Source organism: Heterodontus francisci, chromosome 15 (assembly GCF_036365525.1).
Source record: "Heterodontus francisci isolate sHetFra1 chromosome 15, sHetFra1.hap1, whole genome shotgun sequence".
In the NCBI taxonomy this organism is placed as follows: Eukaryota; Metazoa; Chordata; class Chondrichthyes; order Heterodontiformes; family Heterodontidae; genus Heterodontus; species Heterodontus francisci.
In genome coordinates this window covers 3,513,343-3,538,777 of record NC_090385.1, presented here as the reverse complement: position 1 = coordinate 3,538,777, position 25,435 = coordinate 3,513,343, and the positions used below count along the sequence as shown (strand labels likewise).

The following is a 25,435-nucleotide window of genomic DNA, read 5'->3' as shown; positions in this document are numbered from 1 at the left end:
CCTGGGATGCAGAGGCCCTGCCCAATTAACGGTAGGACCTCTATCATTTCTAAATTCCCTTTCTCGCCCAGCAGCTGGACAAACTGACAGGCTTGCCAGGCAGCAGGAGGCCACAACCAGGGACCTGAGGTGAAATAACATAAGAAATAGGAGTAGGCCATTCGGCCCCTCAAGCTTGCCCTGCCACTCAACAAGATCATGGCTGTGGTCCCCAGCAATCAGAAGGTGAGCAAGCAGATCAGGCTTGCGTCGTCTGCGCCGGATTACCATCACATTTCACAATTTTTAGGGTTCTAAAACAGTTTTGCGTGTGGTGGAGGGATATGGGGGTTGGGGGTGGGGGCAGGGGGTTGCTTCTCGAGCCCCAAGTCTCTGATTTGATGTGTATAAAAATCTAGTTATCCGATCAAATGATTCAAACGGCCAGAACCAGGAATCTAATGGGTATTTTCAGCTGCTCAAGGAAATATTTCTTTGTTGGCACGTTAGCGTACTTTATAAAAGTAAAACCTGAAAATTATGAAAATGCACCCCTCATTATTTTGGATATTGCCTGACCCTTAAATTCACATTATAATGAGTGTTGATGATTTTGGATCAAAACCCAAAAAGGAGCTTTCTAATTAGTGACACTAAATCCTTCCTGGAGGATGCATGAAAAGGATTATACACAGCAGGCAATTATCTCCCAGGAAAATAATTTTCATGTCTTGGATGTGGGCAGCTTATTTTCTGTACAGGCACATCAATGCAGCTTTATGCTCGACTGAGGCACATAATGTCATTTGTGCTCAGTCACGCAGGCAGCTTCCAGTATTGCATGCAGTTCTTAAATAAGGATACTGGAATTTAAGGCAGAAAAAAGCAAGCATATACTCTATAGCATTCAACACAATAAGACACGAACTGTGGTATTTAATCCATGGCAGTTCACAGTAACATTTTCTTTTAATGTTAATTGTGATACAACCAGAGTTAAGGAATCCAATTATGATAGTTAAACTGAAGAGCTCCTCAGTGAAACACTTTCACAGAAGGGATTTCAAAAAACTCTTAACAGAAATTTTCATGGTGAGAACAGTGATGGCTAAGTAAGAGAGACAGGCCGTTCAAAATCCTGTATGATTCACATTTAAACCAATTTCTGTCACCTTAGAATCTAACTTCAAATGATTCAGGAATTGAAATGCTATTTAATATTTTGTGCAATATGCTATGGAACCTCCAAATAGACAAGAATCAAAACATTTAATATTCCTCATCTAAGGAAGAAAGATGGCCTTTCAAGGAACATGCTTCAATAAACTTTTAAGTCAAAGAATCTGGCTCAATTGCAAGACAAAAATATGGGCCAAATTCATAGTAGATTTGGATGGATTGAACAGCTTACGTAAAACTTAAATTCATCCGAAAAATGTTCATTTCATCAAAATATGGAACTACAAAATAAAACTAGTAAATTTTGATGGATCATTCGATAAAACATGGCAAACTACTTGCATATCAAGGCAAAGGAAGATAGACTCTTTCAAATGTATTCTCATAGACTTTCAGAATCATCTACCAATCCATAATTCTTGGTGATTTTATTGTTGCGCTAGTATCGAGAACAGCTATCCTGGGAAAATGGAATTGTGCTGCAGACCGGGGCTCACTGCAAAAGTTTGGGTTATGCTACTCCAGTGCCATTTGATAAAGGACCATTACAACTCTAAGCAGAATCCCCCGTCAGAGTCAGCTCCTACTCTCTTGACCTCTTCTGAACCCAGCTTCTCACCACTCATCTCTCTCCTTAAATCACTGACATTGTGAATGGCTCCATCTTAATAGACATTGAAACCCCACCCTTCAAAACTGACATCTTAAATTGCCTATTCCTGACCCATCTGGGGATCCTGAACTTTGGGTTCTGCAAGATGATCCATAAAATCAGCAGATTACTCAACTATTTGGCAGTGGTTGACCAACTCGCAGGTTAGTTCCATTGCTGTTCAAAATAAAAGATGCATTTGCAAAGATAGTAATGTTTCCTTTGAGCGTTGCTGCCGTTTTGTCAGTAATCAGTGTAGGACACCGCCAAGAGTTTGCTAACATTTGCAGAGGAAATATTACAGAATAGAATGGTTCATGAATCCAAATTACTCAAAATTCCACTGCTTGGATGTTCTCACTTCTATCCACATCCCCAAAAATTCTCATGGTCGATTGTAACTGGTCAGACACAATTTGACCCTCCTAAACCAATGACGACTCCCTCTAATCTTCCCTTATGCCAACGCTCAGTCTCAAAAGTTTGAGGTCACTGTGGCTACTTCCCATTCCATTGGGACATTACCCAATTTCAAACAGCCTTTAATAGTCATCAGTGAGGAGATCAGTCATCTCTTCAGCAAATTCCACCAGCACCCTTGGGTGGAAAATGTCCAGAGCTTGAAGCCCTGCTTACCTCCAGCTTCCTAATCCTTTTTACTCATATCATCCCATAGGTTTCCATTCTGCTACCTCCCATACGCTTCTCTCCAGCATTTCTTCCCTGTCAATAGTAATGATTTATTAATTCCACCACTTCCCTGCCCTCAGACACCTGTGCAATTGGTCCAACACTTAACTGTAGCCTACTCTTACTCTTGATAGACAACACAATATTATCCTCCATATTTTTCATTACCTTCCTTTAATATATCCTCTTTGCATCTCCTTGGTTTCTTGGCTTCCTAGCGTTTCCTTGCCTGTTTCTTCCTTGTACATTTTAGAATTTGATATATTCCATCTCCCTCCCTAATGAATTCCCTTTTCATCCACAACAATTTTACTTTCCAAATTGCTGCTCAATTTGTTTCTGGAATAAACTGCCTAAACAATGTTAAAAAAAACACTCCTATGTATCCTCCATGTCATTCTCTTGAAAATAGTTCTTTCCATTTTATTCTACTCAACTGAACTCCAACTTCTTAGTAGTTTATCATCTGTTCTTTTAACCTTAAAATCAGCAACTGCGACCTTTACCTCCAATGTTTTGTATTTCAACCCGACTTTTGACTCTCTTGTTTAGGTGTCAGCCATGGCTCAATTGGTAGCACTCTCGCCTCTGAATCACAAGGTTCCAGGTTCAAGTCCCACACCAGAACTTGAGCACAAAAATCCAGGCTGACATTCCAGTGCAGTACTGAGGGAGTGCTGCACTGTTGGCCGTGTGGTCTTTTGGATGAGATGTTAAACCGAGGCCCAATCTGCCTGCTTGGGTGGATGTAAAAGATCCCATGGCACTATTCTGAACAAGAGTGGGGAGTTATCCCTGGTGTCCTGGCCAGTATTTATCCCTCAACGACCATCACAAAAACAGATTATCTAGTCAGTATCACATTGCTTTACGTGGGAGTTTGCTGTGTGCACATGAACTACCGTGCTGCCTCCATTGCAACACTGACTGCACTTCCAAAGTACTTAATTGGCTGTAAAGTGCTTTGAGATGTCCAGTGGTCGTGAAAATAGCTTTTTTGAGATATATAAGCAAGCTTTTTCCATTTTGTTAGTTAGTAGCAATACCCTCCCCCATGCAAGTCCCCTCACTTGCAGTACAGGAAAGATCCCTGAACTACTTGAATAAACTCCTTACATGCAGATTGTTCCCAGTATCTAAAAACTAAACTCAAATCCCCCATGACTATAACTGAGGCTTCAGCACTCATCTCGTTTTCTGCCCTCCCACAGCAGAGTTTTCTCGTGGCCTCTAACATATTGCTACCAATAACCTTTTCCACATTTATTTTCCACATCCATCCCAAGACTCACTGCCAATCCCCAAATTCTCTCTTTTAGCAACTTATAAAGCTGCCCTGAAAAAAAGAGTACCATCCTCGCTGCTTTATTTCTTACACCATCTTTCCTGAAGCGTGCAAAGCCCTTCAGATGATTTCTCACTCATCATCTTCCTTTACCATGCTTCAGTAACCATCACAATAACTATTAATTCCTACTTACCATCACTTACAGTGGCGCAGTGGTTAGCACCGCAGCCTCACAGCTCCAGCGACCCGGGTTCAGTTCTGGGTATTGCCTTTGCGGAGTTTGCAAGTGCTCCTTGTGAGCACGTGGGTTTCCACCGGGTGCTCCGGTTTCCTCCCACAGCCAAAGACTTGCAGGATGATAGGTAAATTGGCCATGGTAATTTGCCCCTAGTGTAGGTAGGTGGTAGGGAATATAGGGACAGGTGAGGATGTGGTAGGGAATATGGGATTAATGTAGGATTAGTATAAATGGGTGGTTGATGGTCGGCTTGGTGGGCCAAAGGGCCTGTTTCAGTGTTGTATCTCTCTATGACTCTAAGACGCCATCAATTTAAAATTGTCACCAAGGTGGTGAGGAATTATGTAGAGAACACAGCAATGAGACAAAATTATCTCCTTGCCCGATACTGCTAACACTCCATTAGCTAGCCAGCCATATTTAATGCACTTTTGAAAAACAGCTGTGAGGGAAAGTGGATGGACACAATATACTTAATATAGATTAATTGGCACTTATTAAAATACTTACGCATCATATTCATATGGTAGGACAGATTCCACAGAGTCCAATCGGTTTACAAATACTTCAATGTTTGACTGAAAATAGAAAATAAACTTTTTAGATATTTGCATTCTAAATAAACTTTCAACAAATAGCAACTTTACGGCAGTATTCAAAATGTTAAAATTTCACTAAAACCATACTGAAGGTGGCGGGGTGGGGGGGGGGGGGGGGGAAGAGCATTTACAATTCTGGGCAAAGCTGTAGATTTACTGAAAACATTATAATCTACCCCATACTAATTGCTCACAAGCACACAGACATACTAGAGATCATATATCCTTTCCGAAAATGACCTCAAACAGATCTACTCACATGCAAACTTATCAATGTAAATAACCATAGTAAATTATAATTATAAAGCTAAAAATGCATTAACACATAATTGGGTAGCGATTCTCTGTTCCTTACTCTGTCTCATCAGAAACTTTACAGTATACAAGAAATTGTTCAGAAAAGGAAGACGACCAAGTTGCTACATTAATGTATTTTTCTTCCCCAGATTATTCTGGTGCAAACAATGAGGGACATGGCCTCTTGGGGTCAGCGAGTTCGTGAAGTAATGAGTAACACATTAGGAAGGCTGTATATTCAGTCCCTGGTCTGTACTGATAAAACCTCAATGTTAAGGCTCCATGTGACATAACATACACCACCACATTTCTAGTGAAATGCTTTATTCAATTAACTTAACAAAGAAAGCCAACATTTTCTGAATACATTCTATGTCTACTATAAAGATCAACTAAAAACTGTATAACTCATTTGTTAAGCCACAACTTGAGTGCTGTGTGCAGTTCTGGTCACCTCATTACAGAAAGGATGTAATTGCACTAGAGATGGTACAGACGAGATTTACAAGGTTGTTGTCAGGACTGAAAAAATATAGCTATTAGGAAAGATTGGTAGGATGGGGTTGTTCTCCTTGGAACAAAGAAGACTGAAGGGAGATCTGATTGAAATGTACAAAATTTTGAGGGGCCTGGACAGAGTGGAAGTGAAGGGCCTATTCACCTTAGCAGAGAGGTCAGTGACTAGGGGGCATGGATTTAAAGTGGCTGGTTGAAAAATTAGAGGGGAGATGAGGAAAAATGTTTTCACCCAGAGCGTGGTGATGGTCTGGAATTCACTGCCTGAAAGGGTAGTTGAGGCAGAGACCCTCAACTCATTCAAAAGGAGGCTGGATATGCACCTCAAGTACCATAAGCTGCAGGCTACAGACCAAATGATGGAAGGGGGGATTAGAATAGGTGGATCATTTTTCAGCTGGCACAGACACAAAGGGCCAAATGGCCTCTTTCTGTAAATTAATAAATCTGGAATGAAAAGCTAGTCTAATGATGGCCGTGAAACCACTGTCGATTGTTGTAAAAACCCATCTGGTTCAATAATGTCCTTTGGGGAATTAAATCTGCCGTCCTTACCTGGTCTGGCCTACATGTGACTCCATACTCACAGCAATGTGGTTGACTCTTACATGCCCTCTGAAATGGCCTAGCAAGCCACTCAGTTGTATCTAACCACTACGAAGTCAATAAAACAGAATGTAACCGGACAAAGCACCTGACATTGACCTAGGCACCAGAAACGACAATGGCAAACCCAGTCCTGTTGACCCTGCAAAGTCCTCCTTACTAACATCTGGGGGCTTGTGCCAAAGCTGGGAGAGCTGTCCCACAGACTAGTCAAACAACAGCCTGACATAGTCATACTCATGGAATCATACCTTACAGACAATGTCCCAGATACTGCCATCACCATCCTCGGGTACGTCCTGTCCTAACGGCAGGACAGGTCCAGCAGAGGTGGCGGCACAGTGGGGAGAGAGTTGCCCTGGGAGTCCTCAACATCGACTCCGGATCCCATGAAGTCTCATGGCATCAGGTCAAACATGGGCAAGGAACAGACACTGCTGATTCCCACCTACCGCCCTCGCTCAGCTGATGACTCAGTACTCCTCCATGCTGAACACCACTTGGAGGAAGCACTGAGGGTGGCAAGGGCGCAGAATGTACTCTGGGCGGGGGACTTCAATGTCCATCAAGAGTGGCTCAGTAGCACCACTACTGACCGAGCTGGCAGAGTCCTAAAGGACATAGCTGCTAGACTGGGTATGCGGCAGGTGGTGAGGGAACCAACAAGAGGTAAAAACATACTTGACCTCCTCACCAATGTGCCTGCCACAGGCGCATCTGTCCATGACAGTACTGGTAGGAGTAACCACCACACAGTCCTTGTGGAGACAAAGTCCCGCCATCACTTTGAGGATACTCTCCATCGTGTTGTGCAGCACTACCACCGTGCTAAATGGGATAGATTTCAAACAGATATAGCAATGCAAAACTGGGCATCCATGAAGCACTGCGGGCCATCAGCAGCATGCAGAACTGTACTCAACCACAATCTGTAACCTCATGGCCTGGCATATTCCCCACTCTATTGATATCATCAAGCCAGGAGACCAACCCTGGTTCAATGAAGACTGCAGGAGCGCATGCCAGGAGCAGCACCAGGCATACCTCAAAATAAGGTGTTAACCTGGTGAAGGTACAACACAGGACTACTTGTATGCCAAACTACTTAAGCAGCATGCGATAGGCAGGGGCAACGGACTAGATTGAAGCTCTGCAGTCCTCCCACATCCAACCATGAATGGTGGAGGACAATTAAACAACTAACTGGAGGAGATGGCCCCACAAATATCCCCATCCTTAATGATCGGGTAGCCCAGCAAATCAGTGCAAAAAATAAGGCCAGAAGTGCCGAATTGATGATCCATCTCGGCCTTAAGCTGAAGTCCCCAGCATCACAGATGCCAGACTTCAGTCAACTCGATTCACTCCACGTGATATATCAAGAAATGACTGAAGGCACTGGATACTGCAAAGACTATGGGCCCTGATAACATTCCAGCATTGGTACTGAAGACCTGCGCTCCTGTACTTGCCGCGCCCCTAGCCAAGCTGTTCCAGTAGTTACAGCACTGGCATCTACCCGGCAATGTGAAAAATTGCCCAGGTATGTCCTCTACACAAAAAGCAGGACAAGTTCAACCCGGCCAATTACTGCCCCATCAGTCTACTCTCAATCATCAGTAAAGTGATGGAAGGCATGATCGACAGTGCTATACAGTGGCACTTGCTTAGCAATAACCTGCTCAGTGACGCTCAGTTTGGGTTCCGTCAGGGACACTCAGCTCCTGACCTCATTACAGCCTTGGTCCAAACAATAACAAAAGAGCTGAACTCCAGAGGTGAGGCGAGTGTAACTGCCCTTGACATCAAGGTGGCATTTGACCAAGTATGGCATCAAGGAGCCCAGGCAAAACTGGAGTCAATGAGAATCAGGGGGGAAAACTCTCCGCTGGTTGGAGTCTTATCTAGTGCAAAGGAATATGGTTGTGGTTGTTGCAAGGTCAATCATCTCAGCTCCACGACATCACTGCAGGAGTTCCTCAGGGTAGTGTCCTAGGCCCAACCATCTTCAGCTGCCTCATCAATGACCTTCCTTCAATCAGTAGGTCAGAAGTGGGGATGTTCGCTGATGATTGCACAATGTTCAGCACCATTCACGACTCCTCAGATACTGAAGCAGTCCATGTAGAAATGCAGCATGGCCTGAACAATATCCAGGCTTGGGCTGATAAGTGGCAAGTAACATTCGTGCATCACAAGTGCCAGGCAATGATCATCGCCAACAAGGGGGAATCGAACCATTTCCCACTGACATTCAATGGCATTACGATTGCTGAATCCCCTATTATCAACATTATGGGGGTTACCATTGACCAGAAACTGAACTGGAGTAGCCATATAAATACTGTGGCTACAACAGCAGGTCAGAGGTTAGGAATCCCGCAGCGAGTAACTCACTTCCTGCCTCCCAAGGCCTGTCCACCATCTACAAGGCACAAGTCAGGAGCGTGATGGAATACTCTCCACTTGCCTGGATGGGTGCAGTTCCAACAACACTCAAGAAGCTCGACACCATCCAGGACAAAGCAGCCAACTTGATTGGCATCCCATCTACAAACATTCACTCCCTCCAGCACAGACGCACAGTGGCAGCAGGCTGTACCATTTACAAGATGCACTGCAGTAATTTGCCAAGCCTCCTTCGACAGCACCTTCCAAACCCGCAACCTCTACCACCTAGAAGGACAAGGGCAGCAGATACATGGGAACACCACTACCTGCAAGTCCCCCTCCAAGCCATACACCATCCTGACTTGGAACTATCTTGCTGTTCCTTCACTGTCACTGGGTCAAAATCCTGGAACTCCCTTCCTAACAGCACTGTAGGTTTACCTACCCCACATGGACTGCAGCAGTTCAAGAAGGCAGCTCACAACCACCTTCTCAAGGGCAATTAGGGATGGACATCCCAGGAACGAATTTTTAAAAAATCTACTAGTTCCCCTTTATTTACCCTATTAGTTACATCCTCAAAAAATTCTAATAAATTTATCAGACAGGATCTCCCTTTAGTAAAACCATGCCGACTTGTTCGAATCATACTATGCTTTTCCAAGTGCTGTGTTAAGATTTCTTTAATAATAGTTTCCAGCATTTTCTGAACGACTGATGTTAGGCTAACTGGTCTGTAGTTCCCTGTTTTCTCTCTACCTCCTTTCTTGAAAAGCGGTGTAACATTTGCTAACTTCCAATCTGAGGGGAGCATTCCTGAATCTAAGGAATTTTGGAAAATCATAGCCAGTGCATCCACTATCTCTGCAGCTATCGCTTTTGGAACCCTAGGATGTAGGCCATCTGGTCCGGGGGCTTGTCAGATTTTAGTCCCTCAAGTTTCCCCAATACGTTTTCTCGGCTGATATCAATATCCATAATTTCCTCATTCGTTTTAGCCTCTAGGTCACTGCCTATTTCTGGTATGGAACTTGAGTCTTCTACTGTGAAGACGGACAAAATATTTGTTCAACGCCTCTGCCATTTCTTCATTCCCCAAGATGATTTCTCCTGTCTCTAAGGGACCAACGTCTACTTTAGCTACTCTTCCTTTTTATAAAAGCTCTCACAATCTGTTTTTATATTGCTGACTAATTTACTCTCATTCTATTTTTTCCCTCATCAACTTTTTGGTGGCCCTTCGCTGGTTTCTAAAACACTCCCAATCCTCAGACTTGCTACTATTTTCTGCAACATTGTAAGCCTCTTCTTTTAGTTTAATACTCTCCTTAACTTCCTGAGTGAACGATGGATGGGTCTTCCTGGACAAATTTTGTTTTTCAACAGAATGTACTTTCGTTGAACCCTTTGAATTGTTTCTTTAAATGTTTCCCACTGTTCATTTACCGCCATACCTTCCAGTCTATTTACCCAATTAACCTTTGCCAGTTCTCCCCTCATACCTGCATAATTGGCTTTGTTTAAGTTTAATATTCTTGTTTGTGATTGAAGTGTGTCACTTTCAAACTCAACAGGAAATTCAATGGGATTATGATCAATATTTCCCAGGGGATCTTTTACTATGACATTGCTTATTAATCCTGCTTCATTCCATAGCTTTATCCCTGGTCAGTTCTACAACGTATTGCTCCAAGAACTTGTTACAAAAGCATTCTACAAATTCATCTTCTGGACCACTGTTGCCAATTTGATTGTTCCAATCTATATGCAGATTAAAAGTCCCCCACAATTAGTACATTACCTTTTTCACATGCTCCAATAATTTCCCATTCAATGTTATGTCCAATAATATAACTACTGTTAGGGGGCCTGTAAACTACTCCCACCAGTGTTTTCTGATTCCTGCTATTCCTGATTTCCACCCAACTGATTCTACTTCGCGATCCCTTCTTTTAATGTCCTTATGCCACCCTTTACTATCAGGGCTACCGCTCCTCCTTTGCCATTGTCTGTCTGTCTCTTCGAAATATTGTGTACCCTGGAATATTCCTTTCCCAACCTTGATCTGTTTGTAACCATGTCTCAGTAATTGTAATTGGATCTAGATCATTTACCTCTATTCGTGCCACTAGTTCATCTATCTTATTACAGATGCTTTGTGCATTCAGATAAAGGAACTTTCATTTTTTTACCTCTATTCCCCGCAATGACCTTAGTTGCCAATGTACAATTTTTGTTAAACTCTGTCCCTTCCTGTCCCATTCTGTTGGGAGTTACCCACATCACTATCCTGCTGCAATGCCCTGACCTCTCTGGATTTCCCTTTATCCAAACCCTCCCTACCCCCGTTAGTTTAAAGCCCTGTCCACAGCCCTAGTTATTGACCAGGACACTGGTTCCAGCCCAGTTCAAGTGAAGCCCATCTCAATGGAATTGCTCCCTCTTCCCTGAGTACTGATGCCAGTGCCCCAAGAATTGAAACCCCTTCTTCCCACTCCACTCTGAGCCACGCATTTAGTTCTCTAATCTGCTTGACTCTGTGCCAATTTGCACGTGGCTCAGGTAACAATCGGGAGATGATTACCTTTGATGTTCTGCGTTTTAGTTTGGACCCTAACCTAAATTCTCTAAGATCATTTCCAGTTCTACCTATGTCATTGGTTCCCACATGGACTACGACAACTGGATCCTCTCCCTCCCACTCCAGGTTCCTCTCCAGCCGCGAGGAAATGTCCTTAACCCTGGCACCAGGTAGGCAACACAGCTGTCATAGCTCCCGGTCGCAGCTACAGAGAACAGTATCTATCCCCCTGACTATACTATCTCCTATCACTACCACATTTCTCTTCACTCCCCCCACTGGAATGGCATCTTTCACCATGGTGCTATGGTCAGTTCGCTCATCCACTTTGCAGTCCTTCTCCTCATCCACACAGGCAGCAAGGACCTCGTACCTGTTGGACAAGGTCAAGGGCCGAGGCTCCTCCATCACTGCTGTGCTGGCTCTGAGCCTACTGGTGGACAACACATGATCCAAGATCACCCAAACTCAAAACCTGAAAGAGTGGCAAATAGTCACAGTGACTTTGTCAACAGATCCTATGCATCCTGGACAGCAGGCTTAAGTCAGACCCAGGGCAGATCTACCATAAGGTCCTTCATTTGCACACACCCTTACACCAAACACACAATGTCACAACGTGACTGAAGATAAACAGGTTGAGATAAAAAATTTAACCAAATGTTGAGGAACCCTTTCAGATAATGAGAAGGGAGCTGAAACCTCTGACATAGGGTGTAAATATGGAATACAATTTCAACAAGGGCACACAATGAGCAGCAAGACCTGGGTGGCTGTGAAGCGGCCCAAATGGGTGTTTGAGGCGTCCACGCTGTACAACATACTCACCAGACGTGATGTCAGGGAGGATTCGCAAATGCAGGGCTATCCACTGGGCATGCTGGCCTCCACTGGCCAGCATTTATGCCGATTGCCTGTGATGACCCTGGTAGGCACAGGAAGCTTACTGAGCAGGTTATCTAATCTAAATTCATCAGTGGCAAAAAGGCGCTAAAAAGCAGCAAATGGCCTTCCTCATCTGCATCCGTTTTGTGATAACCTCAGCTGAATGGCCTTCCTCAATTATATCTATCCTGTGGTTTCCACAGAACGGCCGTTATCTAACGGTTACTTTCACCTCTGATTGCACTCTGGCAGCAGGCTTTACCACAGCAGACACAACAGGCTCATTTTTATTTCCAAAACAAGTTTAGAACCACATTTATTTCTTTTCTAACCTTTGCCAGCTCTGATGAAAGGTCACAGACACGAAAAGTGAACTGTTTCTCTCTCCGCAGATGCGGCCTGTCCTGCTGAGTACTTCCAGCACTTTTGGTTTTTATTTCAGATTTCCAGCATCTGCAGTATTTTGTTTAGTTTTAGTTTAGAGATACAGCACTGAAACAGGCCCTTCGGCCCACCGAGTCTGTGCCGACCATCAACCACCCATTTATACTAATTCCATATTCCTACCTCATCCCCACCTGTCCCTATATTTCCCTACCACCTACCTATACTAGGGGCAATTTATAATGGCCAATTTACCTATCAACCTGCAAGTCTTTAGGCATATGGGAGGAAACCGGAGCACCCGGAGGAAACCCACGCAGACACAGGGAGAACTTGCAAACTCCACACAGGCAGTACCCAGAATTGAACCCGGGTCGCTGGAGCTGTGAGGCTGCGGTGCTAACCACTGCGCCACTGTGCCGCCCCAAGTAGAACCAAGTATTGCTGAGAAATAGGAGTAGGAATAAACCATTTCAGACCTTCATAGGATCACGAGTAGGCCGTTCAGCCGGTCGAGCCTGCTCTGCCATTCAATTAGATCATGGATGATCATCTATCTCAACACCACTTCCCTGCGCTATCCCAATATCCTTTCATGTCATGTGTCTCCAAATAGCTATCGTTTCTGTCTTGATGATGTGCAGTGATTGAGCTTCCACAACACTCTGGGGCAGAGAATTCCAAAGATTCACCACACTGAGTGAAGAAATTCCTCCTCATTTCAGTTTTAAATGGCCTGCCCCTTATTCTGAGATTATGTCCTTTGGTTCTAGACTCACCAGCCAGAGGAAGCATCCTATCCACAGCCACTCTGTCGCGCCCTGTAAAAATTTTGTAAGTTTCAATCAGATCACCTCTCATTCTTCAAAACTCTAGAGAATACAGGCTCAGTTTCCTCAATCTCTCAAGACAATCCCATCATCCCAGGGAATTGTCTGTGAACCTCTACACTCCCTCCATAGCAAGTATAGCCTTCTTTAGATAAGGTGACCAAAACTATACACAATACTACAGGTACAGTCTCACCAAGGCTCTATACAAGCCTGCTCAAACATTCCAGAAGATCAGGGCGGATTGTCTAACTCAGGTAGAGCTTCCCGCTCTATCCGCATATCCTTTAGTATCCAAAAATCTGTCAATCTCTGACGTGAATATACTTAACAACCGAGAATCCAAGCCTTTGACTGAAGAAATTCCTCATCTCAGTCCTAAATGGCTGACCCGTAATTCTGAGACTGTGGTCCCTTCCAGATTCCCCAGCCATGGGAAATATTCTCCCAGCATCTACCCCATCAAGCCCCGTATGTATTGAAACATATAAAATTCTATCACCTTTCATTCTTCTAAATTCTAGGCGATAAAGGCCCATTCTATTCAATCACTCCTCATAAGCAACGCTCTCATCCCAGGAATCAATCTAGTGAACCTTCACGGCACTCTCTCTAAGCAAGTATATCCTTCCTTCGATAAAGAGACCAAAACTGTTCACAGTAATCAAGGTGTGGTCTCACCAAGGTCCTGTACTCTTGTATTCCAATCCCTTTGTAATAAAAGCCAACATACTATTCGCTTTCCAAATTGCATGCTGTACTTTCATGTTAACTTTGTGATTATGTACAAGGACCCCCAGATCCCTCCAAATGCCAACATTTCCCAGTCTCTCACGGTTTAAAAAATATTTTACTTTTCCAACAAAACAGGATAAATTCATATTTCTCCACATTGTATTCCATCTGCAACATTCTTGCCCACTCACTTAATCTGTCCAAATCCTTTTGCAGCCTCTTTGCATCTTCCTCACAGCTTATTTTCCCACCTAACCTTGCATTGTAGGCAAACTTGGATACATTACACTCCATCTCCTCATCCAAGTCATTGATCTAAGAAACAAAAACAGACTTGCATTTATATAGCGCCTTTCGCGACCAACGGACACCCCAAATCACTTTACAGCCGATGAAGTACTATCTGAAATGTAGTCACTATTGTAATGTAGAATACAGAGGAGCCAATTTGTGCACAGCAAGCTCTCACAAACTGCAATGTATTAATAACCACATAATCTGTTTGTGTGATGTTGATTGAGGGATAAATACGGGCCAGGACACTCAGGATAATTCCCTTGCTCTCCTTCGAAATAGTGCCATAGGATTTTTTACATCCACCTGAAAGGGCAGATGGGGCCTCGGTTTAACATCTCATCCAAAAGATAGCACCTTTGACAGTGCTGCATTCTCTCATCACACTAGAATGTCAACCTTGATTTTTGTGCTCAAATCCTGGAGTGGGACTTGAACCCAGAACCTTGTGACTCAGTGGCGAGAGTGCTACCAACTAAGTCACGGTGGACACACTAGCTTGTAAATAGCTGATCCTGACACTAATAACAGCTTGCCAATCTGAAAATGACCCATTTATTCCTATTCTGTTTTCTGTCCATAAACCAATCCATGCTAATATATTACCCACAAATCCCATGAGCACTAATTTGTGTAATAAACTCTACTGTGGCACCTTTTTGAAAATCCAAACACGCTATATCCACTGGTCCCCCCTTATCCATCCTAATTACATCCTCAAAAAACTCGGATTTCCCCTTTCATAAATCCGGGTTGACTCTGCCTAATCATATGATTTTCTAAGTGCCCTGATATTGATCATGGATATTGCTGGCAGAAATTGAATCTATTGAGTTATGCTCAGAGTGGAGGTCTCTTGTTATTGTGATAAATATATTAGATAGTGCAATGATGGGTGTCAGAATAAAGCATCAATACTATCAGCTGCCAGTTGTGCATTATTCTCTCATTTACCAATTCTGTTTTAGCTTCTCTTCCTTTTCAAACCAATTTTCTCTGATATTTGTCCCATATTCCCTGAAGACACTGTTTCCTTGCAGGGGGCAAGCTGCTCATCACCCCTTGGTATCATTCATGTTTGACCATTGACATCAATTACTGGCCACACTACTTGAACGCAAGGAGCATTGCAGTAGTGTCCAATCATGCATTCATCCAACAGCAAACGCTCTACAAGGCATTGCAACCCTGGCCATTTTCCTGCCCTTGTTATACCATGGCACTGAGATCAATTATACTCGCTTTTTGTTTGGCCAATGACAGGATTGCAATAGTCATTGATGAGGTTAGCAAGGAAACTAAACTGGGATCTATTTTACGGCGATATGAGAAACCAAGTATTGAGACACTCACATCCGTCAGCTCAAGACAGCAAAGTTGAAATGAGGAGATGATCAGGCAAGTTAACAAACGTTTGACACCAAGCTAAGGTTTGAAAAATTTGATTGCAGCAAGTTCCATAGCTGGTGGTCAGAGCAGGAAAACTGTGCAATGAGTCTTGATGTCAAAAGAGTTACAATGCAACAAAATGGAAGACATTATTTGGAGCTTATGAGAAGTGAGCAAGTTTAAAGAGGGTTATTAGGTTACTTATTAGACAACGCTTTTTTAAAATTAAGTGCATGAAAGAAGCTGAGCTTCTTGGATGCAATTTTACCTACAGTCTGTTGGAAAGACAGGAAAATTGTACTTAATTAAGGAGATTAGGTGTATTTAAGAAACTTAAGGGACAGGGTCTGAACACCACACTGTAGTACTGTTTTGCATTCAGGCAATGGATTCCTTTCGTGTATTAAATGTCCATCTGGCCTGATACTCAATTCAAGTTACTTTAATTCAAATTGAAACGACGCAAAGGACAGCTCCTGTGTCGTTTTTTGAATTGCTTAATTTGAACTGCATGACTGAATTTTGCCAGCAATAAAACTTCAAATCAAGAGATGTCTGTACTTTCCCATTAGCCTCACTTTGCCTAATTAGCTGACATTGTTAATGGTTCTCTCTCTTCAGAGGTTGTTCCTCTCTCCTTTAAATCTGCCATCACACTTCTCAAAAAACTAACCCTCGACTCTTGCAAACTACTGCCCCATCTCCAATTTCCCTTTCCTTTCCAAAGTCTTTGAATATGTTGTTGCTTCCCAAATCCGTGCACGTTTCCTGGAATTCCATATTTGAATCCCTCCAATCAAGTTTCCATCCTGAACTGAAATGGTTATCAAAGTCACAAATGCCATCCTACGTGACTGCGACAAAGGTAAACTATCCCTCCGCGCCCTTCTCGACCAATGCCTCTCCACCGTCACCCAGCTGGGTGGCACTGCACTCAATTTTTCCATTCTTGTATCTAATTATAACCAGAAAATCACATGCCATGGCTTATGTTTGCACGTGTGCAGTGTTACTTCTGGTGGCTCCAGAACCAGACAGTTCACAACCTTGATGTCATATTTGACCAAACCCACCTACTTCCACCTCTGTAGCATCATCAGACTCAGCCCCTGCCTCAGCTCATCTGCTGCTGAAACCCTCATACATGCCTTTGGTACCTTTAGATTGGACCATTCCCACACACTCCTGGCTGGTCTCCAACGTTCTCCCCTCCGTAAACTTGAGGTCATCCAAAACTCTGCTGCCAGTGCCCAAACTCGCACCAAACTGCATTCACTCATCACCTTTGCCCTTGTTGACCTACACTGGCTCTCAGTTGAGCAATGCCTCGATTTTAAATTCTTATTTTAAACTCCCTCCATGGTCTCATCCCTTTCTACCTGTGTAATCTCCTCCAGCCCCAAAACATTGAGATCTCTGCACTACTCCACTTCTGGCCTTTTAAACATCTCTGATGTTAATCACTCCACCATTGGGGGGCATGTCTTCAGCTGCTCGGGATCGAAGCTCTGGAATTCCCTCCTTGAATCTCTCCACCTCTCTTCCTCCTTTAAGATGCTCCTTAAAGCCTACCTCTTGGACCAAGATTTTGGTAATCTTCATTAATATCTTCTTATGCGGCTTGGTATTAAATTTGACCAAAGGAAATTATGAAGGTATGAGGGGCAAACTGGCTGAGGTAGATTGGGAAAATACATTAAAAGGTATGACAGTGCATAGGCAATAGATAGTCTTTAAAGAAATATTACATATTTTACAGCAACTATACATTCCTCCCAGGCAGAAAAACGCCAAAAGTAAAGGCAGTCAACAGTGGATAACAAAGGAAGTTAAGGATTGTATAAGATTAAAAGAAAAGGCCTAAAAAGTTGCCAGAAATAGTTGTAAACCTGAGAATTGGGAGGATTTTAGAATACAGCAAAGGAGGATGAAGAAACTGATCAAGAAAGGGAGAATAGAGTATGAATGTTAGCAAGCGAAAACTATAAAAACAGACTGTAAAAGCTTCTATAGGTACGTACTAAGGAAACGTTTGCCCTAAGACATATATGGGTCCATTACAGGCAGAGTCAGGAGAATTTATGATGGGGAATAGAGAAATGGCAAAGAAGCTAATGATTACTTTGTGTCTGTCTTCACTGAGGAAGATACAAGAAATCTCCCAGAATTAGAGATCCAAGGGATATGGGGAAATGAGGAATTGAAGGAAATTAGTATTAGTAAGAAGGTTGTATTGGAGTGGTTAGCACCGCAGCCTCACAGCTCCAGCAACCCGAGTTCAATTCTGGGTACTGCCTGTGTGGAGTTTGCAAGTTCTCCCTGTGTCTGCGTGGGTTTCCTCCGGGTGCTCCGGTTTCCTCCCACAGCCAAAAGACTTGCAGGTCGATAGGTAAATTGGCCATTATAAATTGCCCCTAGTATAGGTAGGTGGTAGGGGAATATAGGGACAGGTGAGGATGTGGTAGGAATATGGGATTAGTGTAGGATTAGTATAAATGGGTGGTTAATGGTCGGCACAGACTCGGTGGGTCGAAGGGCCTGTTTCAGTGCTGTATCTCTAAATCTAAAATCTAAATTAATGGGGTTGAAGGTGGATAAATCCCCAGGACCTGATATTCTACATCCCAGAGTGTTGAAAGAGGTAGCTATGGAGAAAGTGGATGCATTGGTGATCATCTTCCAAAATTCTATAGAATCAGGAGCAGTTCCTGCAGATTGGAAGGTCGCAAATGTCACCCCACTATTTAAGAAGGGAGGGAGAGAGAAAACAGGGAATTACAGACCTATTAGCCTTACATCAGTCGTTGGGAAAATGCTAGAATCTATCTAAAGGATGTGATAAATGGACACTTGGATAATAATGATCTGATTGGGCATAATTAACATGGATTTATGAATGGGAAATCACATTTGACGAACCTGTTGGAGTTTTTTTGAGGATGTTACTAACAGAATTGATAAAGGAGAGTCGGTGGACGTGGTATACTTGAGTTTTTAGAAGGCTTTTGAAGAAGTCCCCCACAGGAGATTGGTTGGCAAAATTAAAGCATATGGGATAAGAGGCAATATACTGGCATAGATTAAGGATTGCTTAACAGGCAGAGAGTAGGAATAAATGGGTCATTCTCACGTTGGCAGGTTGTGACTATTGGGATACCACAAGGATCAGTGCTATACACAATATATATCAATGATTTGGATGTGGGGACCAAATGTAGTATTTCCAAGTTCACGGATGACACAAAAGTAGGTGGAAATGTGTGTTGTGAGAAAGATGCAAAGCGGCTTCAAGGGGATTTGCACAGACTTAAGTGAGTGGGCAAGAACGTGGCAGATGGAATATAATGTGGAAAAATATAAGGTTACCCACTTTGGTAGGAGGAATAGACGTGCACATTATTTCTTAAATGGTAAGAGATTAGAAAGTGTAGATGTACAAAGGGATCTGGGTGTCCTTGTCAATAAGTCACTGAAAGCTAACATGCAGGCGCAGCAAGCAATTAGGAAGGCTAATGGTATGTTAGCCTTTATCGCAAGAGGATTTGAGTACAGGACTAGTGAAGTCTTGCTTCAGTTGTATAGAACTTTGGTTAGACTGCACTTGGAGTACTGCGTGCAGGTTTGGTCCCCTGACCTTGGAGAGGATATTATTGACATAGAGGGAATGCAACAAAGGTTCACTAGACTCGTTCCTGGGATGGTGGGACTGTCCTCTGAAGAGAGATTGGGGAAACTGGGCCTTTATTCACTAGAGTTTCGAAGAATGAGAGGTGATCTCATTGAAACCTACAAAATAATTCAAGTGATAGACAGGGGAGATGCAGCCATGATGTTTCCCCTGTTGGGAAGTCTAGAACCAGGGGACACAGTTTCAAAATAAGTGGGAAGCCACTTAGGACAGAGATGAGGAGAAATTTCTTTACTCAGAGGGTTGTGAATCTTCAGAATTCTCTACCCCAGAAGTCTGTGGAAGCTCAGTCATTGAGTATGTTTAAAGCAGAGGGTGGCAAATTTCTAAATACAAATGACATAAGGATAGTGTGGGAAAAAGGCATTGAAGTAGATGATCAGCCATGATCACATTGAAAGGCAGGGCAGGCTCAATGGGCTGAACGGCCTACTCCTATGTTCCTATGAAGCACCTTGGGAATTTAGAAGAGTAAGAGGCGACTTGATTGAAACATAGATGATCCTGAGGGGTCTTGACAGTAAAGGCCTGCTACCTGGCCCGAACCCGACGGGACCCAACATGTGTCGGGTTCAGGTCGGGTCACTCTTCCGGCTTGGGTTGGGTCAGGTCAGTCAGGCCGGGTCGGACACACACAGCAAGGTAAGTGTTAAAAGTTAAAAACTTATCTGAGCTGAGAGTCCGGAATGTCAAGCAGGGAAACTGAGTCTGCGCAGTAAGCGTCTCTATGACATCATCACGCTCATGCTGCGGCTTCCGGCAGATTGGGAGTTGGAAGGTAAGTGAAGAAAATACTCCAGTGGTCGGGTCGGACTCGGGGGGAAACGGAGGGACTCGGGCCGGGTCAGGCTCAGGTCCCATGTGGTTCCGTCAGGTTTGGGTTGGGTTTTTTTTGTCACTTGAGCAGGCCTTTACTTGACAGGGTGGATGTGGAAATGATGTTTCCCCTTGTGGGAGAATCTAGAACTAGGGGTCACTGTTCAAAAATAAGGGGTCGCCCATGTAAGACAGAGATGAGGTGAAATCTTTTCTCTCAGAGGGTCGTGAGTCTTTGAAATTCTCTTCCTCAAAAGGCGGTGGAAGTAGAGTCTTTGAATATTTTTAAGGCAGGGGTAGAAAGATGCTTGATAAGTAGGGGGGTGGGAGGTTATCGGGGGTAGGTGGAAATGTGGAATAATCAGTTCAGCCACAAATGTACTGAATGGCGGAGCAGGCTCGAAGGGACAAGTGGCTTACACCTGCTCCTTGCTCGTATGGGACATTTTACCATATTAAAAGGGCTATACAAATACAGATGATTGTTATACCATAGCATTTCTTCTGCTCAATAAAAGAGTGGGTAAGAAGTTTGCCCTGCAATTGGCCCAGAGTTCTTGCAGGGCTAAAACTAGTCTCCCAATGAAATAGTAATCTGATTGACAAAGGGCAGGTCCTCTGCTCACTTCTCCATGCCCTGCGGTCTTGCGCTTTCCTCTTCAATTGTTCATAGGAAACTCCCATTTTCAATTTCAAGCTAACATCATTCTCTTTCTCCCTCTTGGTCTACAGTCCTCTAATCTCCCTTCAATCACCTACTTCAGCAAGTTCTCATGCCTTGGGATATGGCCAATCCAACCCTGTTGCCTTTTCTTGATATTCACTAACGATCTATCTTCTAAACCCTCCTGAGAACGTCTTCATTGCTTTTCTGTTCTCTCCAAGTGACCTGCTCCATTCTTCTCCAGAACCACATCTCACAACTTTCTAGTCTTTGGTTGTCTGCTTTTCTCAAGGTCCACGTTTCAGCCCCATACAATAAAACACTCTAAATCATAGTTTTGATAATTCCTTTAGATTAGATTTTGATTAGATTAGAGATACAGCACTGAAACAGGCCCTTCGGCCCACCGAGTCTGTGCCGAACATCAACCACCCATTTATACTAATCCTACACTAATCCCATATTCCTACCAAACATCCCCACCTGTCCCTATATTTCCCTACCACCTACCTATACTAGTGACAATTTATAATGGCCAATTTACCTATCAACCTGCAAGTCTTTTGGCTTGTGGGAGGAAACCGGAGCACCCGGAGAAAACCCACGCAGACACAGGGAGAACTTGCTAACTCCACACAGGCAGTACCCGGAATCGAACCCGGGTCCCTGGAGCTGTGAGGCTGCGGTGCTAACCACTGCGCCGCCCCTACTCATTCTCTACTCATTCCTGTACTGAGCAATTCTTTAGGTTTGGAGAATGCATTCTTTGCCATTGCTACTCGAGCTCTGATTTCTTTATGGCAGTAACCATCTTCTGACAAGATGCTTCCCAGGTACTTAAATTGAGATTCCTGTTCCAGCTGTTGACTGTTTACCTTGACCTCTGCTTTCCCATCATTTTTTCTTCCAAACTTCATACCTTTTGTCTTTACACAATTTTCATTCCATAAGCTTTCACTACTTTTCATTCTATCCATTAGTATCTGCAGATCTTCTGTTGCGCTGGCCACCAGATCATCTGCAAATCTCACAACCTTCACCAACTGATGTCCTACTTTGACACCTTTCTGCACTCACTTGGTGTTTCTTTTATCATGACTACCGCATAGATGTTTAAGAGCAATGGCAATAGTGGACCGCCTTGTCTCACCTCATGCCCGATTACACCAGGTTCACTTTCACTAAATGCTGTCCTGATTGTAGCAGTCTGTCCCATGCACAAAGCTACAATCATTCTTTTATCTCTCCAGTCAATTCTGCTCACTTCAACAGTTTTTGCCAGTTTACCCAGTCAAAAGCTTGTTCATAATCCACAATGCTTCTTCTATTCTAGTCTTCCTATAATAGCATTTAATTGCATCATGAATCTCACTTCACCGCCCCCACCCAGAAGATCACTCTTCGCACGAGTTCTCAGCAACTTTATCACAGGAATGTAGAAATTGCTACAAAAAAAAAGGACCATTTAGTTCATCTTCTACCATCCTGGTAGGTCCATGACAACAATAATGGAGTTTTTGATTAATCTTAGCAATCAATCTCTTATCAATGAGTCCACAACAGACCAACATGTGACAAAAGGAAAATCCCAGTCGGGGACAGCTTTGGGAACCGGAGGTCCAAAGTCACCTCTTCCTCCCAAACCTTAAATTATCTATATCTCGGTTGTAAGTTCATGATTGGCCAAGATACTTTCTCAGGTTCGACTCCCAAAAGCATTGAGCACCAACTTTTTTGCAAATTCTCTTCCATAGTCTTATATTTACTTCTACTGTGAACACCAGGAGTGGAACAACAAAACTCCCTCGTTTTCTCACCAAAAGGCAAGCTAAGGTAACTGTGGACAAAATGCCAGTTGGTTCAATTCTCCAAGTACTTTACAAAACTTACAGAACACCAAGTATGTTAAGAGTTAACTGAAACACCAGAACACCACCTCCTCACACAACATTACAATGAAATAAATATTTATATAGATCAAATCAGATCCTCCCTGTCCAAACACCATGACATTGCTAGGTTCAGCTGCTTTGACCCCGCACACAGGAATCTGCTGTCTAAATTTCTGCGCTTGTAAAATGATCCGAGCCCCTCTCAGTCACAACCCTACCCCCAACCTCCTCGCAGTGACTACCCTACTCCCGGGAAAAGACCCGACCTCCACGCAGTGACTACCCTACCCCGGGAAAGAACCTGACCATCCCCACCCACCCCCCCCACCCCACCCGTGACTCCCCCGCCCCCCTCCCAGTGACTCCCCAACCCCAGGGAAAGGACCCGATCCCCTCCCAGTGACTCCCCCAACCCCAGGGAAAGGACCCGATCCCCCTCAACACTGTGAAAGGACCCGATCCCCTCCCAGTGACTCCCCCACCCCAAACCCCAGGAAAGGTCCCGATCCCCTCCCAGTGACTCCCCCAACCTCAACCCCAGGGAAAGGACCCAATCCCCTCCCAGTGACTCCCCCACCCTCAAACCCAGGGAAAGGACCCGATCCCCTCCCAGTGACTCCCCTACCTCAACCCCAGGGAAAGGACCCAATCCCCTCCCAGTGACTCCCCTACCTCAACCCCAGGGAAAGGACCCGATCCCCTCCCAGTGACTCCCCTACCTCAACCCCAGGGAAAGGACCCAATCCCCTCCCAGTGACTCCCCTACCTCAACCCCAGGGAAAGGACCCAATCCCCTCCCAGTGACTCCCCCACCCTCAAACCCAGGGAAAGGACCCGATCCCCTCCCAGTGACTCCCCCACCCTCAAACCCAGGGAAAGGACCCGATCCCCTCCCAGTGACTCCCCTACCTCAACCCCAGGGAAAGGACCCGATCCCCTCCCAGTGACTCCCCTACCTCAAACCCAGGGAAAGGACCCAATCCCCTCCCAGTGACTCCCCTACCTCAACCCCAGGGAAAGGACCCAATCCCCTCCCAGTGACTCCCCCACCCTCAAACCCAGGGAAAGGACCCGATCCCCTCCCAGTGACTCCAACACCCTCAACCCCAGGGAAAGGACCCGATCCCCTCCCAGTGACTCCCCCACCCTCAACCCCAGGGAAAGGACCCGATCCCCTCCCAGTGACTCCCCCACCCTCAACCCCAGGGAAAGGACCCGATCCCCTCCCAGTGACTCCCCCACCCTCAACCCCAGGGAAAGGACCCGATCCCCTCCCAGTGACTCCCCCACCCTCAACCCCAGGGAAAGGACCCGATCCCCTCCCAGTGACTCCCCCACCCTCAACCCCAGGGAAAGGACCCGATCCCCTCCCAGTGACTCCCCCACCCTCAACCCCAGGGAAAGGACCCGATCCCCTCCCAGTGACTCCAACACCCTCAAACCCAGGGAAAGGACCCGATCCCCTCCCAGTGACTCCCCCACCCTCAACCCCAGGGAAAGGACCCGATCCCCTCCCAGTGACTCCAACACCCTCAACCCCCAGGAAGCAGCAGCCGCTCAGCCAACATTACAATCCCGATCCGAGAACCGTTCCCAGTGAGCGCCAGGAAGTGGGGCCTGATCCGGAAAGTCGCCCCGACCCCAGTTAATGACACGTAACCGACAACAAAAAGGCGGAAGCGGGTCGGAGCTCGGGGCCGGGCCCGGTTTTGGGGCCTGGCTCGGGGACGGGGACTGACTCGAGCCCAGGTTCGGGGCCTGGGCCGGGGTTTGGGGCCTGGTTGGGGTCCGGCTCGGGGCCGGGGTTCGGGGCCTGGTTGGGGTCCGGCTCGGGGCCGGGGTTCGGGGCCCGGCTGGGGTCCGGGGTTCGGGGCCTGGCTGGGGTCCGGGGTTCGGGGCCTGGCTGGGGTCCGGGGTTCGGGGCCGGGGTTCGGGGCCTGGCTCGGGGCCGGGGTTTGGGGTCCGGCTCGGGGCCGGGGTTCGGGGCCTGGCTGGGGTCCGGCTCGGGGCCGGGGTTTGGGGTCCGGCTCGGGGCCGGGGTTTGGGGTCCGGCTCGGGGCCGGGGTTTGGGGTCCGGCTCGGGGCCGGGGTTTGGGGCCTGGCTCGGGGCCGGGGTTTGGGGTCCGGCTCGGGGCCGGGGTTTGGGGCCTGGCTGGGGTCCGGCTCGGGGCCGGGGTTCGGGGTCCGGCTCGGGGCCGTGCGGCCGGCTTTTACCTTACAGGTCTCGGTCTCATCCCCAGCCTGACAGAAGCTGACGGGCGCCAATCCGGGCAGGTAGAAGGCGGAGGAGAGCTGCAGCAGGACAGCGGTGATGAACAGCGGGCGAAGCCCAGGACCGGAGCTAATCCGGGCTCGGACTGTGTGAAGTTGCGGGGCCGCCATGGAGCTGGAACGGGAGCGGAGAGAGCGGCGGCGCGGGGCCTTGTGGGTGGGTGCGGCGCGAGTCCCGCCTACCCCTGGCAACCGGTAACCTGGCAACCAGCACCCAGACAACCGGGTAACCTGGCAACCAGCACCCAGACAACCGGGTAACCTGACAACTGGGTACCCTGTCAACCGGCACCCAGACAACCGGGTACCCTGGCAACCGGCACCCAGACAACCGGGTAACCTGGCAACCAGCACCCAGACAACCGGGTAACCTGACAACTGGGTACCCTGTCAACCAGCACCCAGACAACCGGGTACCCTGGCAACCAGCACCCAGACAACCGGGTAACCTGACAACTGGGTACCCTGTCAACCGGCACCCAGACAACCGGGTACCCTGGCAACCGGCACCCAGACAACCGGGTAACCTGGCAACCAGCACCCAGACAACCGGGTAACCTGGCAACCGGCA

The 25,435-nt window shown here is 45.9% G+C and overlaps 1 protein-coding gene across 1 annotated transcript in view; it reads right to left on the bottom strand.

Annotated features, from left to right (window-relative positions):
• LOC137377472 (transmembrane 9 superfamily member 2-like) overlaps positions 1–25,040 on the bottom strand; it is a 158,147-nt gene extending 133,107 nt beyond the window's left edge. The window contains exons 1-2 of the mRNA XM_068047091.1: positions 24,808–25,040; positions 4,537–4,604 (exon numbers count right to left, since the gene is read on the bottom strand). Coding sequence (XP_067903192.1) covers positions 4,537–4,604; positions 24,808–24,975 — 236 coding nt within the window. The 5' untranslated portion in view covers positions 24,976–25,040. The remainder of the gene's footprint in view (positions 1–4,536; positions 4,605–24,807) is intronic.
• Positions 25,041–25,435: the final 395 nt, after the last annotated feature.